Source organism: Capricornis sumatraensis, chromosome 14, assembly GCF_032405125.1.
Source record: "Capricornis sumatraensis isolate serow.1 chromosome 14, serow.2, whole genome shotgun sequence".
In the NCBI taxonomy this organism is placed as follows: domain Eukaryota; kingdom Metazoa; phylum Chordata; class Mammalia; order Artiodactyla; family Bovidae; genus Capricornis; species Capricornis sumatraensis.
Genome location: NC_091082.1, coordinates 74,680,469 through 74,697,940, shown reverse-complemented (window position 1 = coordinate 74,697,940; position 17,472 = coordinate 74,680,469). Strand labels below are relative to the sequence as shown.

Genomic DNA, 17,472 nt, shown 5'->3' with positions numbered 1-17,472 from the left:
TATTAAGAACTAATTCAACTTCCTAAATTACAAGAAAATATATACAGCATGTTTAGGCAAAAACCAGACTTTGCAATGGCTTTTCTTATGGGGTAGTATAGAGAAACTGTACTAACCTGAAACTGTACTAATTCTCAACAGAGAGTTGCAGGAAATGACTCCCAATCAACTATAGTTGACATGAGCAATAAGCCTAGTCCCATATCTCAGAAGATATGGAAAAGGATATGGCAACCCACTTCAGTATTCTTGGCTGAAGAATTCCACAGACAGAAGAGCCTTGTGGGCTATAGTCCATGGAGTCGCAAAGAGTTGGACATGACTGAGTGACTCTCACTTACATATCTCAGATAAAGAGAACACAAAACTAGTAAGCCACACACCAGATTTCTTATTGAAATCGACCACTCCTTGGTTGTATCATCTTTGGTAATTTACTGCTTAGCCTCTCTGTGTTCGTTTCTAAAACAGAAAAGATAATAATTTCTGAGGTGCTCAATGGGAGCTAAGGAGAATCAAATTTATGCATTCAAGAAGCACACTACGGAGACATGCTATGTGCTAAAAACTGTGCTAAAGTGGGATGGCACAAAGTTGAATAATACTTGGCCTCTGCCCTTGAGTGACTCAGAGTACAACTAGAATGATAGAAGTAAACAAAAGCAACGTAATAATAACAAAAACATGCAGAGCTTTCACTCACGTAAGGCATTGTTCTAAATATTTAACATATGGTGACGTTTAATATTCACACACACACACACACACACACGTACACAAGAAAAAAAAAAAAAAGACATGAGTCCAAAAACCTAAAAAGAGCCATAGAGACTCTGAAGAAACACAGTAGCAGCATTCTGAACATAGGTAATAGTCATTACCTGCAAAGAAATTCCAATCTTATTCAGGGCAACAAAGCCCAGGCAATTCTAGAAGTGCTGGGGTGTCTTATCTAACACCAGTAAAATAAACTGCCAATCACAATGATTTTGCATTATTCTAAAACTAAAGCCCAGAGAATTGGTTCTGGTTTGAAATGGTCTATTAGATTATCTATTTTGTTTTGTTTTGTTTTGTCTCAAAATGCATTAAATTTCTTTATAGCTCTCAGATTTGCACATATATTTGCTAAGTTTAGAACTATCCACCATTAGCGCCTCTATAAAGTTAAGGGGCTTTCCACTTTTAACTCCTTCAGTTCAGTTCAGTTCAGTTGCTCAGTCATGTCCGACTCTTTGCGACCCCATGAACTGCAGCACGCCAGGCCTCCCTGTCCATCACCAACTGCCGGAGTTAACTCAGACTCACGTCCATCAAGTCAGTGATGCCATCCAGCCATCTCATCCTCTGTTGTCCCCTTCTCCTCCTGCTCCCAATCCCTCCCAGCATCAGAGTCTTTTCCAATGAGTTATCTCTTCGCATGAGGTGGCCAAAGTACTGGAGTTTCAGCTTTAGCATCATTCCTTTCAAAGAAATCCCAGGGCTGATCTCCTTCAGAATGGACTGGTTGGATCTCCTTGCAGTCCAAGGGACTCTCAAGAGTCTTCTCCAACACCACAGTTCAAAAGCATCAATTCTTCGGCGCTCAGCCTTCTTCACAGTCCAACTCTCACATCCATACATGACCACAGGAAAAACCATAGCCTTGACTTAGATGGACCTTAGTCGGCAAAGTAATGTCTCTGCTTTTGAATATGCTATCTAGGTTGGTCATAACTTTTCTTCGAAGGAGTAAGCGTCTTTTAATTTCATGGCTGCAGTCACCAACTGCAGTGATTTTGGAGCCCCCAAAAATAAAGTCTGAAACTGTTTCCCCATCTATTTCCCATGAAGTGATGGGACCGGATGCCATGATCTTCATTTTCTGAATGTAGAGCTTTAAGCCAACTTTTTCACTCTCCTCTTTCACTTTCATCAAGAGGCTTTTTAGTTCCTCTTCACTTTCTGCCATAAGGGTGGTGTCATCTGCACATCTGAGGTTATTGATATTTCTCCTGGCAATCTTGATTCCAGCTTGTGTTTCTTCCAGTCCAGCATTCCTCATGATGTACTCTGCATATAAGTTAAATAAGCAGGACGTACTCCTTTTCCTCTTTGGAACCAGTCTGTTGTTTCATGTCCAGTTCTAACTGTTGCTTCCTGACCTGCATACAGATTTCTCAAGAGGCAGGTCAGGTGCTCTGGTATTCCCATCTCTTTCAGAATTTTCCAGTTTATTGTGATCCACATAGTCAAAGGCTTTGGCATAGTCAATAAAGCAGAAATAGATGTTTTTCTGGAACTCTCTTGCTTTTTCCATGATCCAGAGGATGTTGGCAATTTGATCTCTGGTTCCTCTGCCTTTTCTAAAACCAGCTTGAACATCTGGAAGTGCACGGTTCACGTATTGCTGAAGCCTGGCTTGGAGAATTTTGAGCATTACTTTACTAGCATGTGAGATGAGTGTAATTGTGTGGTAGTTTGAGCATTCTTTGGCATTGCCTTTCTTTGGGATTGGAATGAAAACTGACCTTTTCCAGTCCTGTGGCCACTGCTGAGTTTTCCAAACTTGCTGGCATATTGAGTGCAGCATTTTCACAGCATCATCTTTCAGGATTTGAAAGAGCTCAACTGGAATTCCCTCCCCTCCACTAGCTTTGTTCGTAGTGATGCTTTCTAAGGCCCACTTGACTTCACATTCCAGGATGTCTGGCTCTAGATGAGTGATCACACCATTGTGATTATGCAATTCTGTGTATTAAACTCTCTTCTACTTTTCATGCTATTCTACTCCTTTCCTTCTGCCCTAAATAATTCTTAATTCTTACAAGAAATAACAATGGTAGTCACTCCAAGGTAACTTTCTAATCTTACTTTTTCTAGTGCCATACACTAGCCATGTTAATATATAAGAAACTGAATGCAATAAGAAGATGAGAATCTTTGGGACTTGAAATCTAGTTGACTGCTGGATTTTTTTTTCCTTTAGTGCTCCCTCAAATATTTAAAATGTAACCAATCATACTAGACTAAAGGGTAATACTAAAAATGCAGATCTTCTCTTACATAGTTCAATTTTTCCTGAAATGCTGCATATCAGCAGAAGCTTTGGAAGTTGTTCAAAATCAGATTGAAACCATTCAACTTTCCTGGAGTCTAGTTTGTTAGTCTTCAATATAAAGAATTTGGATCATAGAACATCTGAAAACCTAATTTTAGAATCCTGTAAGTCCAAATATAGAACATCTGTGTTTTCCAAACAGTATATCAATAATGATGATATTTTGGCCCAGGACACAATATGGGCTTCGCAGACAACTCAGTGATGAAGAATCTGCCTGCCAAGCAGAAGTCATGGGTTCCATCCCTGTGTCAGAAAGACTCCCTGCAGAAAGAAACGGCAGCCCACTCCAGTACTGCCTGGAGAATTCCATGGACAGAGGAGTCTAATGGGCTACAGTCCATGGAGTGCCAAGGAGTCTGACATGACTTAGCAACTGAGCACATTTGCAAGACATAATACAGTACTGCACATACCAGTAACCTTATTTAAAGTGCTTAGAATATTTTAAGGTTTCTTTGGTGGCTCAGATAGCAAAGAATCTGCCGGCAATGCAGGAGACCAGGGTTCGATCCCTGGGTCCGGTAGAACCCCTGAAAAAGGAAATGGCAACCTATTCCAGTATTATTGCCTGGAGAATTCATGGACAGAGGAGCCTGGTGGGCTACAGTTCACTGGTCACAAAGAGTCAGACAAGACTGAGTGACTAACACACAAAGAATATTTGAGGGGAAAGAAATCCGAATGAAGCTCCTTTCTGGTATTCTCAAAGGTGGGAGGACGACATTATGAATGCTTCATTTTCAATAAAGAATTTAGCAAATTCTTTTCAAGAATAATCAAACGTGAAACAATTCCCAGATTCAGGTTAGAAGCCATCGAATTACAACCTGGAAACTCTGTTACGGTGTCAGGATGGTTTTTAAGAATGTGTTTAAAAATTTCTGTTCCGACAGTTTTTCAATTTAACAATATAAACACAAGGCAACATTTTCTGCAAAGCTACCTTAAAACATACAAATAAAAGCGACACTCAAACTCCACTTGGTTTCTTCTGGAAATTCAACGGAACTCCTTACATTCGTTAAATCACTGTTACCCACCCCTGCCACCGAAAATAAACAAGAACACCTAAGTAAGACAAGTCTCAAAACTGGATCTGTGTTGTGTACGAGAGTCCGTCCGTATGTTTCCTATAGTCTGTCCCTTTCTTTTCCTCCTTGAAAAGACAGCTCTGTGTCCGAGAGCACACATTACACACACACACACACATGAATTCCACCCTCAAGTTGACTCACCTGTACTCAGACTATGCACACGTGGCAGACAAATCTGACGAACTGTCAGACCATCTGAGGGGGGGGTTAGCGTGTAAGTATAAGTCTCCAGGGACCAGATGCCCGTCCGGTCCCAATTCCACAGTCAGTGAATTCATCAGAAAGCGACGGACTTCCCGAAACCCGGGGTCTCCGGAGTCAGGTGGCGCGGATTGATGACGTAAGCTGCCCCCCCCCCACGCCCCCGGCTTTTACCGCAGCATCTCAGCCAAAGCTACTGCGGTCGCCACCCCGCCCCCTTCTGGGCGCCATTGAGAGCGTGGCAGTGGCCCAGCTCCTGCTGTCCGGCCCTGCCAAGACCGATGCCCTCTAGTGGCTCAGTGTCTAGAAACCGCCAAAGAGGACGACCCATGGCATCCCGAAGCTTTGACGGTAAGGTTGCCTTGCTCTTCGGGGAGGAGCGTGGGTTAACGAGGGCGCCACCTCGCGGAGGAGTGGTCCATGCGCAGGCGACAGTCGGGGCCGGGGGTGAAAGAAGGAAGCGGAATGGGTGGTGCGGAATAGGACTGACGGAAGGGATTGGAAAAAACTACGTTTCCCAGAAGCCCGCGCGGCTTGAAGCTGGGCGGAGAGACGGGTGAAAGCAAGCCGGATAGCGGCCTGCAAGACAGGGTCAGAGGCTGCCTCTGAACTCGGATTCCCAGGGTGCCCAGCTTCCGGCGGCTGCGCGCTCTCTGCGAGCGCGGGCGCTGTGGCGCGTCTAGTGCCGCGGCTAACACAGAGTTCTATTTCCCAGGGTCCCGCCGCGGGAGTCTCCGGCGGGCGGGCGCGCGCGAGCCACCGAGTGAGGAGGCCGAGGCGGCCGCCCAGACTTCTGGGTCCTCTGGGTCTTCGCCTTTCTTTTCCGTTTCTGCCGCGTCGGCCGCTGCCGCCGCGGTCCACGGCCCAGTCGACATGGCGGCGGTGTTGCAGCAGGTCCTGGAGCGCACGGAGCTGAACAAGCTGCCTAAGTCCGTCCAGAACAAACTTGAGAAGTTTCTTGCTGACCAGCAGTCCGAGATCGACGGCCTGAAGGGGCGGCACGAGAAATTTAAGGTGGAGAGCGGTAAGTGCGGCGCTCTTCCCGCGCTGGTTTCTGGGCCCGACCCCACAGCGATGGCTGGTCTCCCCTTGCAAGCTCGCTCTGCCCACAACTTCCCTGGTAGCATCGCTTCTCCGGCTCGGTGGGCACCGTAGGCCTTCTCTCAACTACCCGCCCTCCCGGTTTGATAGGAAGGAGCTTTTTTGTTTTTAAAATCTGACTCTACGTGGTGTTTCCTTTTGTTTGTAATTAGAGTGGTCGCATTTAGGAAAACCTAACGATGTCCAGCAAACCCATTGTGGTGATTTGAGTCTATTTACTCGTCTCTGAGAGTGGGCGACTCTTGACTCTTCTAAGCCTATCTGTATGTTGCACGTTAAATGACAGTAGTTTTTGCCGTTTTCTAGTAGTCTATGTTCAGAGGCCTGTGTCTAATTGATAACTTCCTGAATTTGTTCTGACTGTCGCTTTGGTCCGGTGATGAACTAAGTGTACAGAAAACGAGTAGGTGCCTAAGACAGCGCTGGAAGCACAGTACACGTGTAGATGTTTAATACATCTGACTTCTCTCGAAAGTTGAAATTTGATAGAAAATATATTGTCTGTTTACAAATACCTGTAGTATACCCACAAATAAGAAAGTTCTTGACATAGCGACTTGAACAACGTTTAGGAAAGATTAAGATCATAGTAATTACCCGTGGTAAAATGTCGATACAGAGTTGATGTTGAAAATTAAACCGTTTGTGTGTCTTGGTGTACCAGTTTTTTGGGGGTAGGTTGGGGTGGGGATTGTAACTGGGTTTTTTTTGCTAAGTGTATTGAAATTCCTTAAGTAAGTTTTCGTATAAAAAAACAAAACAGTTGTAATTGTCAAGCAGAATTGATGTTGAAAATTATCTGAATCCCAACACTGAATATAGTACACTGCATTGTATTTGTTAATTTGCACAATAAATATTGAATGTCTTCTACGTGACTGATTTTGCTAAGCAGTAAGTTATCAGTTGCTTCCCTTGAAAAGTTAACAAATATTTTTATATAAATTTAGTAATTTTGTATGTTCAGGTGTTATTTTGGCTATTTTAATACAAGCCTTTTTAAAACAAAGCAGTTATTAACCTAAATGACTTTCTTTTCCATTTAATGTTTTTGTTGTTATTGTTTGCTTTATGCTAAGAAGTCAATTGATGTGTGGGGGACATACCATGATAAATAAGACATGTTGCCAGCCTTGAGGAATTTCATAATCTTGTGGAATAAACATAAAAATTATTCAGGCTTTACTTTCTTATATGCGTATAAGTCAGCTGGAAATGTTGCATTGAAGTCCTTTACCGTACTGGCTATTTGTCTTTACTCAGATTCGCTCTTATATGAAGTGTGGGTTCCAATATTATGTCCTAAATCTTAAAATCAAGGTTATTAAAAATAAGTAGCAATGTTGACAGTGTACATGTGTGTGTTTGATTTTTTCTTTTTTTCCTCTGATCATCTGTAGAACAACAGTACTTTGAGATTGAGAAGAGATTGTCCCACAGTCAGGAGAGACTTGTGAATGAAACCCGGGAGTGTCAAAGCTTGCGGCTTGAGCTAGAGAAGCTCAGTAAGTATTTAATTATGTCTTTCTAATATTCTTGGGATATTGAGGGCGGCTACTCCTTTAGACACTTTGAGAATATTTAATTACTATATATGAAAATACTGATTATCCTTATTTTAATTTATGGTAATATTAGGGTTTTTTTTTTTCATTCAGCGGTAAAGACATTGAAAGAGTACAGGGCTTGTTGGTCAGGAGGTATGGGTTCTAGTTCTGACTGCTGTTAAAAGCTCTTTTGTCATATAAATCGTGATAGTGTTTATTGTTTACAAAATTGCTAGGACCATTTGTCTGTCTACTTCCAACAACTGTATATGTCAAGTGAGATGTGTATGAAAGCATTTTGAAAAGACTAAAGTGCTATGCAACTGAAAAAGTAGAGAGTGACTTAATTATGTTGAAAAAGCCTGTTCTATTATAATATTTGTGTTTTAACTCTCATTATAATTTTTATAAATATTTATAAATCTAAGGATGCAATTTCTGCTTTAAGGTGTAATTTCCTTGAAAGCTGAGCAGCCAGTTTTCTTCATAAGTTTTCTTACATCACTGCTGCTACTGCTGCAAGTCCTAAAAATACATAAGATCTCAAAGATGATGTGTTTTATGTGCTTGGTTTGCAGTATAAAAAAAGCAAATGTAGGAAGATCTTTATAGAGTAGAGACATCATAATATTTATTACTAGATACAGCTGGATTTTAATTTGATTGGGAATGCGAGAAGCTAATAAGAGAAAAACTGAAGCATCAGTCTTCTTAACTGAGTCCATGCCCACTGGCTATATGTTTGAGTTGAAATTCTTTTTGGCTAATTTTGGCACATCTCATTTTTAAAACATGATGTATACATATGATGGTGTATATATACATTTGTAATGAGAGTATAAATAGTTATTGAGTAGCTGCGTGTGACTCATCACCTATACATTGTTTTATCTTGGCATAGAAAATAAAAGGTTTGTAGAGCAGTAGTGCTAAAAAATTTCAAGAAAGTGACTGATCACAGCTTCTTATATGAAATCTGGAAAGGGGAGAGGGAGGAGAAGATGGGGATAAACCTAGATAGACATACCTTGCTGGGTGTACAGTTTTTTTTTTTTTTTTTTTGTAGGTTATTCTGAATTTGTAAGTTTAGAAAGCTGTAATAGCATTAAACTATATAGAAAATCTAGACTAAATTAGCAGAATTTTTTTTTGTTTTAATAAGCCAGTTTAACTTGGAAATAGTAATAACTGCTCATTAAATCACTAGTACATAATAGGTGTTTTTAGTGGAAGAAAATTTCAGAACGTGTATTCTTCCTAATTATCAACATACATTTAAAACAGAAACTATAAGGGGAGGTAACACTTTATGGGTGGCGATCCTAGGACTGAAAGTTCAGTATAGCTGGATTTCAGTATAGCTGAATTATATATACGTAAAATTACATATAGCTCTTCTTAAGGCCATAAACCAGCTGAATTACAGTTATCCATTATTGTGATCTATTCTGTACACACTTTATGTAGTTTAAATATTATTTGGTCTCTTGATTTTTGTCCTTTTTATACTTATTTTTTAAATTTGTAAATATAGTTCAGTTTTTTATGATTGACTTAGAAGATGTCATTGAAAATTAAGGAAATGAGTAATTGCAAATACTTTCTCCTAAGAATGTTGGCTAGAATGATTGCAAATATGATTTTGGAAACAGGACAGCATATTGTAAAAGTTGTACTAGAAATGCAGTAAATTTGGGTTGTACTTAAGAATTTGAAATGCAGTGCTGTACAGCTCAACCTTTCTGAAACTCAGTTTCTTAATTTCAAGGTGTGTATGGGTGACAGTTGAATAAAAACTGTCATTGCAGATTTTAAGCTTACGTGTGTGACAGTCATAAAATTCCTTTTATCCAGACAGTCAATTGAAGGCACTTACCGAGAAAAACAAGGAACTTGAAGTTGCTCAGGATCGCAATATTGCCATTCAGGTAATAGTTATTCCTGTGAATAAAGCTAATTGTGAACGTGATACTTGAGGAATTTTTCTGTTCTAATTGTGCTTATTGTTCGTTTAGTCAGTGGGAAGATGAAATATGTTTAATTAGGAGAAGCTACTAACAAAAATGTGTATACATAAATTTCTTAGTGGGATTTTATGTTGTAATGATTAATTGAACATTCCTTTTACTTATTGGAAAATATGAGTACTTGATATGAAAAAAAAACACATTTGCTATTAGCTCTGTAGCTCTTAAGTCATGATTTTTAAAAAGGGGTTTTTTTTTTTGCATTGTAACTAAAATGCCATAATTTTGTAAGTAGGGTAGACATTCAGGCTGTATGTGCCTAGTCGCTCTGTTGCCTCCTACTCTTTGTGACCACATGGACTGTAACCCACCAGGCTCCTCTATCCATGGGATTCTCCAGGCAAAAATACTGGAGTGAGTTGCCATGTCCTCCCCCAGGGGATCTTCCCAACCCAGGGATCAAACCCAGGTCTCCCACATTGCAGGCAGATTCTTTACCATCTGAGCCACCAGGGAAGCCCAGCCATTCATAGATCCATCTATATCCATCCACCCACTCACCTACTTACCTGCCATTCTTTTAGAAATTACCTATTTAACGCTTACTGTTGCCCAAGCATTATTTCAAGTATTTCAGTGCAGCTGGGGATATGGGTGAATCTACACTGATAATCATTTCTTTAGAGTAGTGATTAAGAATAACAGATTGGTGGTGATCACAAGGATTGCAGGCCAGTTTGTTTAATAAAGTGATCATACCTAGTGATTCTTTGAGCAGATAGACCCTCAGACTCTTGCCATTGCTTTTTAAAAAATTTGCTTTTGATTTGAGGTTAAGAAATACATACAGAAAGTATTTATAGTGGGAAAGAGTCATAGACTTGATTCAATAGAAATGTAAAATTTTCTAATAGAAACAACAAATAGAATCACCAAAAAGTATTTTCTCATTAAAAATATGACTATATATATGTACACATATATATATATCTTTAATACATGACTCCTTTCAAATTATAAGAAAACCATTCAAGGGGGAAAATGGGCAAGGGAGTTTTTAAAAACATAGGAAGCTGTACAAATAGCCAATAACAATATGATATGTTATTCTGCTTCACTCATAATCAGGAAAATGCAGATAATGTAACAGGATATAATTATTTTTCACCTCCCCATGTTAACATTGGTTTTTCTTTTTTTCTCTGTTCATTTTTTAAGCATAATCTTCAGTGGCTTGAGATAGGCAGTTATGACTTAAATGCCTATAAACTGCCGTTGTCTTGGTACCAAGTAATTTGTCAAAATATATTAAGGGTTTTAAGTAATTCCATTTCTGGGCCTATTTCTTGAGAAATAATTTGAACCAGGATATAGTGATAGTCGTCGGTTTTATGACAGAAAAATTAGAAGTAAATCAAGTTTCCTATAAAGGCTTGTTGAAGTAATTATATAACTATATGACACTTCCAAGTGATTAGAAACTGACATGGGAAGTTTTTTTTTTTAACTTTTTATTTTGTTTTGGAATATAGCCGGTTAACAAACAACATTGTAATATTTTCAGGTAAATAGCATAGGAATCCAGCCATACATACACATGTATCCATTCTTCCCCAAGCTCCTCTCCCATCCAGGTTGGAAATTATTTTTGTGAATCTAGGAAAAGTAATTTAAAAAATCTAGAATATGAACAGAAGTGTTGAGATTGTGGGTAATTTTTAAACGTTTTGATGTATAAGCCATGAGAAAGAAAATCAAGCAAACTTAAACCACAGCTAATGATAATTAAAATGCCAATTTCATGTTCATTTCTTTATAATTGATCAATTTGATTTCCTTATTTAAATATATTATGCTTATTCCTTTATGTGACAGAGCCAGTTTACAAGGACGAAGGAAGAATTGGAAGCTGAGAAAAGAGACTTAATTAGAACCAATGAGAGACTGTCTCAAGAACTTGAATATTTAACAGGTATGAAGAAGTACCTTTAACTTCTAACTTCACTCTTTCTCTTCTAGTAGAGCTAAAATTTAATGCCCAGTCCATTTCTATTGGCTGGTGTTTGTCATAGCTCAGAGTAGATTTCAGAGTAATATATCAGATCATTCTAAGTACTTAAAGAATGCTACAGACAAGTACACAAATGAAAAACATCTCAAAGAATTTGGACCAAGGTTTATGTACCACAATATGGTTTATAGTATCGAAGTTGGGAACTTGTTTAGGTGTTTGGTTGAAGAGGCTGAACGCCTTCATTTTGTACAGGCATCCTTACTGATAAAGCTGTCCACAAGCATTCAATTTAGGGACCTAAAAGGAGAGCCCATATATGAAAGGGCAGACTGAAGGAATTAGGAAGCAAGAATATAGAATATAATATGTAATAGAGTTGCTGTATTTAATTAAATGTGACTCTTAAGCAGTTTAATGGTATCCAGTTCCCTTTGGGTCCTTTTTCTAAAAGTTTTGAGAAATTTTATTTCTGCCAAAGAAAGAATAAATATTTATTTTACTATAAAATAATAGTCAATTTGGTAACTAGTCTCAGAAAAAAAGTTACTTTTGATCAACTAGTGGGTAGGTAAAATTAAGTTTTCTCATAAAAACCTGCATGTAAGGAATATAAGAAAAATTACACATATATCCTGGCTGGTTTTGAGTATAAATTTTTGATATCTATACTTGCTTTTTAACTTAAGAAATGGCTAATTTGTGAATTTTTAATAAACTTTTGGTTAATATGAGGAAATTAATGTTAATATTGTATATTTAACTTTACATATTGCATTTAAAATAACCAGTATAATTTGCATATTTGGTTGGATGCATGAATTTGGTTTCATTTAAAATTAAATTTGTGATTAAGCATGGCAAAAGCAAGTTAAAATAGTAGAATTGAGAACTACTTATTTAGATGTTTATGGTCCTAGAGATGCATCTTTGATATTTGGTTCCTCTGAGCATTAATTAATCATTTTCCCTTTCTCTTCTGACCTTTCTAGAGGATTTTAAACGTCTAAATGAAAAATTTAAGGAAAGCAATGCAACAAAGGGTGAGCTTCAGTTAAAACTGGATGAACTTCAAGCTTCTGATGTTTCTGTTAAGGTGAGAAACAAGTTAATTTCTAATGTACAAAATACAATGTTTGCTTTATACGCACCTAAATTATATTTTAAGTATAGGCAAATTATCTATAAAATAATTAAAAGCTATATTTTTTTAATATCAGGGGATTAAGTTTTAAGACAATTTTGATTGAACTGTTTTGCTTATGGGATATTTAAATTTCATATAGTGTTTATTTGGTTCTGTTTTCTGTTAAGAATACATGCAAATACTTATTTCTATTGTAAAATAAAATTCTGTTTTTGTCCCTTAGCTACATACAAAATCTTTTGAATAACCATATATTAATCTTTCACCATAAACCTTTTTTTCTCGGATTTCCTTAGTATCGAGAAAAGCGCCTGGAGCAAGAAAAGGAGTTGTTACACAATCAGAATACTTGGCTCAATACAGAGTTGAAAACCAAAACTGATGAACTTCTGGCTCTCGGCAGAGAAAAAGGAAATGAAATTCTAGAGCTTAAATGTAATCTTGAAAACAAAAAAGAGGAGGTAAGTTAGTAAACTACCAAAATGTAAGTTGTTGGTTACAACTTATGTTTGTGTGCCAACTTATAAATATTTATTTAGTGGAATACCAGATTAAATATTTTGTAAGATTAGGGATTCAAATGTGGAAGATATAACACATAAAAAATTGGCCTCAAAAGTTAACCAATTGCATTTAAATAAAGAACTTAAGATATTTGATGAAAATTTTGATGCTATCTTCTGACTTACAGTGTATCTTTCCTAAGATGCATGTTTGAGAAGTGGTGGTTAGATTCTGTGAGCTAGATCCAAAACATGTTCTTGTGTGAGCTGTTAGTTTTCATTTTAAGCATTCATCTTATTTTCTTAAGCATTCATATTTTATATTAAATGCTTTTTAAAAAAATAATTATTTATTTTGGGGGATGCTGGGTTTTCATTGTTGCAAGCAGGCTTTCCCTAGTTGCAGCTTGTGGGGACCACTCTCTGCAGCTCACAGGCTGTAGAATGTCAGCTCAGTAGTTGTGGCCTATAGGCTTAGCAGCCACATGGCGTGTGGAGTCCTTCTACACCAGGGATCAAACCTGTGTCCCCTGCATTGGCAGGTGGATTGTTAACCACTGGGCCACCAGGGAGGTCCTATAAAATGCTTTTTTGGTAGGTGGGGATTGTTTTTACTTTTACTTTGCAGTGAAACTTTGTATCAAATTTCAGTTAATACAGTATCCACTACCACCCCCACCCCCCACCCAACTCTGCATTTTTGTTTCTAGGTTTCTAGAATGGAAGAACAGATGAATGGCCTGAAAGCATCAAATGAGAATCTTCAAAAGCATGTAGAGGATCTGTTGACCAAACTGAAAGAGGTATCAGTTCAGTTCAGTCGCTCAATCGTGTCCGACTCTTTGCGACCCCATGAATCACTGCATGCCAGGCCTCCCTGTCCATCACCAACTGCCGGAGTTCACTCAAACTCACGTCCATTGAGGCAGTGATGCCATCCAGCCATCTCATTCTCTGTCGTCCCCTTCTCCTCCTGCCCCCAATCCCTCCCAGCATCAGAGTCTTTTCCAGTGAGTTATCTCTTCGCATGAGGTGACCAAAGTATTGGAGTTTCAGCTTTAGCATCATTCCTTCCAAAGAATACCCAGGGCTGGTCTCCTTTAGGATGGACTGGTTGGATCTCCTTGCAGTCCAAGGGACTCTCAAGAGTCTTCTCCAACACCACAGTTCAAAAGCATCAGTTCTTCGGCACTCAGCTTTCTTCACAGCCCAACTCTCATATCCATACATGACTACTGGAAAAACCATAGCCTGACCTCTTTAAAAATGTCTCTTTTACGAAAATACTGTAACACTCCAGAACCTGTTAATCTGTAAAATAATTGCATGTTTTGCACTGTTCCTAACACCATAAAATATCTAGAACACTTTTATATGTTGTAGTTAGGCTAAAATCACTAGAGTCAGTTGTATACCACACCTAAAGTACTATCTAAAAATAAGTATGGTTAATTTTAATGACATTTAACTATTCTGCTTTAAGATAAAAATATCAGTTTATCCTTAAGGTAATTCATCCCTATCATGACAACTGATTTTAATTTTAGTGGTGTTTTAATCTTTACCTCTACTTCAAAACTGAATTTTTCATCTTGGCATTTGGTAAGCATTCTAAATTCAGTTCAAATGAGACTCTTGTAATTGGTTTTTTAGTGTTTTGTTTTTGTTTTTCAGGCCAAGGAACAGCAGGCTAGTATGGAAGAGAAATTCCACAATGAATTAAATGCTCACATAAAACTCTCTAACCTTTACAAGGTAAGTACTTTACCATACATTTTCATGCCATAATGTTGCATTAATGGATGTTGGATAACTTTTTTAAGATTAAATTTTAGAGCGCTGCTGATGATTCAGAGGCAAAGAGCAATGAACTGACCCGAGCAGTGGACCAGCTACACAGACTTTTGAAGTCAACTGGAGAAGGTAAGACTTTTCAATCATGAGAAGATTGTTTTGTTTTTAGATAGAAGGTGCTGTTTTCTTTGCCCTTGTGTAGATTTAGAGGTCAGATTAACTTTATTAGGGACAAAATTTGATACATAAAAAAGATGCTTAGATCAAATTTTAAACTCTGTTTCAGCAAATAGTATATTTGAAAACAGGTAGCTATTGTTTTTCTAAGTTTTTTGCATCTAATAGCCTTATATGTGTTCTGATTTCTAATAGGAAGTTTTTCTTCCATTTTTGAAACATTTACTTTGATAAATATTAATACATATGGGTTTATAGTTTGGAGACTGTCTTAATCCATAAGTATTACTTTTTAAGTTATAAAGTGTATTTTAAAGTCTTTGGTTTTCTTCTATACTTGCTTTTTTTAAAATGTAAGTTATTTATGTATGACCTTCCCCAGTTATTTCTTGTGTTCTCTACATCTAAGATCAGATTAAGCCAAAGAAATACTTAGAGCCCCTGTTTTACAGTTTGAGTTCCCCTAGTTTCCCACTTTTACAAAAGAGATAGCAAAAGAAGAAATAGATTCACTAGGCCACACACCTCAGGAATTACAAGTTCATTAAGAGCTTCCATTGAGTAATAACTATCAACCAGTGTCTGTAGAATTTAATATTGTCCGCTGAAGGGAAAAATAATGACTATTCTATTACACTTTATAAACTCAAAGATTTTAATTATATTTTTGGTTATTCTGTCTCTATCATGTTGTTAGCCAGTAAAGGATTTCAAGAACATATCATAGAGGTGGAAGAATCTAAAGATCGAATGGAAAAAGAAATGCTTGAGAAAATAAGGAAATTAGAGAAGGAATTAGAGAATGCAAATGACCTGCTTTCTGCCACAAAACGTAAAGGTACGGGTTCATAGACAGCTTATTAAAGGCTGGAAATACTGGAACTTTCCTACGTAGTCCTCACTTAACTTCACTAATAGTGTTTCTCATTCTCAGATGTAACTACCATTTGATGACAAATGATTGTGTGTTAGTTTCCAGAACAGTTTTAACTATTAATGCTGCATGGTTTTTAGAATTGTGTTAAATGATTATTTGTTGTCATATTTTAAAGTCTTCATATGAATGTATGCATAATGTACAATAGGTGTCACTTTTTGCTTGTTTTGTGAGAAGCATTAGTGGCTTTAGTTTGAAATTTTCCAAAAGTGTACTAGATTTCTCTGTGTTGGCACAGGGGCCATCTTATCTGAAGAAGAGCTTGCGGCCATGTCTCCTACTGCAGCAGCTGTAGCCAAGATAGTGAAACCTGGCATGAAGTTAACTGAGGTAAGAAGGATCTCAAATCTTGTTTTCCATCAGCAAAAAGTGTTTAGACCTCTCTGACACCTACTCCCCCCAAAATTTATTCTTGTTGTTTAATGATTAATGGATCGTTTTAGGGAAGGCTTTCCTGGTTCCTGGTTCTATGCAGCGTATAGTAAACATTGCCATCTTGTGTAATTGCTGGATGAATGTTTGTAAAGAAGCTATACAGGCTATATTATGCTTGGATTTGAAATGATATCTTTTCTTTCAGCTGTATAATGCTTATGTGGAAACTCAGGATCAGCTGCTTTTGGAGAAACTAGAAAACAAAAGAATTAATAAGTATCTAGATGAAATAGTGAAAGAAGTTGAAGCCAAAGCACCAATTTTGAAACGCCAACGTGAGGAGTATGAGCGTGCACAGAAAGCTGTGGCAAGTTTATCTGTTAAGCTTGAACAAGCCATGAAGGTTGGTTCCATTCCTAAATTGTAACTGTAGAAAAAATACAGAGGAGAAATAATTTACTAAGTAGGATGGTTCTTTCTTAGAAATAAAGAATTTACCTCCAAAGCTAATTGCTTTTTCAGTGGTAGGGTAATTATATATTTTAAAGTTTGTCATTACATTATTAAACATCTCTTAATTGCAAAATGTTTTATTTTTATTCAGCAAACATTGAAAACCCTTAGCATTTTTTAAGATATTTGGGATGTTTTCTGTAGGGTTCTCTAGAGGATGATAAATAGACACAATCTCTTTTTGTAATAGAACCTTTCTAAATTTAGCAGGGATCATTTTTTGTCAGGCAGTTCTGATATTCTGTCTGGATATGATAATACTGTTCATTGAAAAGAACTCCTTTATAAAAATATCATTTCACAATTTGGCAAATCTTTACATACATTATTTTGTTACTATTCCTCTGTTTATTAGAAGTACCAAGGAAGTTTGAGAATATTCTTTATTTCTTTAGATTCCTTTTTAATAGATACTGGTTTAAGAAGAGTATTTGTTTGTTTGCTTCCCAGGTGGTGCTAGTGGTAAAGAACCTGCCTGTCAATGCAGGGATATGTAAGAGACGCAGGTTCAATCCCTGGGTTGGGAAGATTCCCTAGAGAAGGGCATGGCAACCCACTCCAGTATTCTTGCCTGGAGAATCCCATGGACAGAGGAGCCTAGTGGGCTACAGTCCATAGAGTTGCAAAGAGTTGGACACCACTGAAGCAACTTAGCATGCACACATGCACAATGTTGTTTTTTATTAAGATACAGCTGTTAGTATTACTGAGAAATCTTTGAGAGTTATTAAACAAATCTTATTGAAGGAAATCAGTTAATTTATGTGCTAAATAGTATAAATGCATCTCTGTGTTGTGTGTGTGTGTATGTGTGTGTGTGTATGAGTCACTCAAACTGTCCAACTCTTTATGACCCCATGGACGGTAGCCCACCAGGCTTCTCTGTTCGTGGAATTCTCTAGGCAAGAATACTTGCGTGGGTAGTCATTACCTTCTCCAGAGGGTCTTCCTGACCCAAGGATCAAACCCAAGTCTTCTGCGTTGCAGGCAGATTCTTTACCA

General features: G+C 37.6%; 1 protein-coding gene across 1 annotated transcript in view; it reads left to right on the top strand.

Annotated features, from left to right (window-relative positions):
- The first annotated feature begins 5,271 nt into the window (after positions 1–5,271).
- Positions 5,272–17,472, top strand: part of TPR (translocated promoter region, nuclear basket protein) — a 62,814-nt gene continuing 50,613 nt past the window's right edge. Inside the window, exons 1-12 of the mRNA XM_068986292.1 lie at positions 5,272–5,422; positions 6,900–7,004; positions 8,901–8,974; positions 10,889–10,985; positions 12,017–12,120; positions 12,468–12,632; positions 13,385–13,477; positions 14,349–14,429; positions 14,510–14,597; positions 15,343–15,483; positions 15,821–15,912; positions 16,163–16,360. Of these exons, the coding sequence (XP_068842393.1) occupies positions 5,272–5,422; positions 6,900–7,004; positions 8,901–8,974; positions 10,889–10,985; positions 12,017–12,120; positions 12,468–12,632; positions 13,385–13,477; positions 14,349–14,429; positions 14,510–14,597; positions 15,343–15,483; positions 15,821–15,912; positions 16,163–16,360 (1,389 nt within the window). The remainder of the gene's footprint in view (positions 5,423–6,899; positions 7,005–8,900; positions 8,975–10,888; positions 10,986–12,016; positions 12,121–12,467; positions 12,633–13,384; positions 13,478–14,348; positions 14,430–14,509; positions 14,598–15,342; positions 15,484–15,820; positions 15,913–16,162; positions 16,361–17,472) is intronic.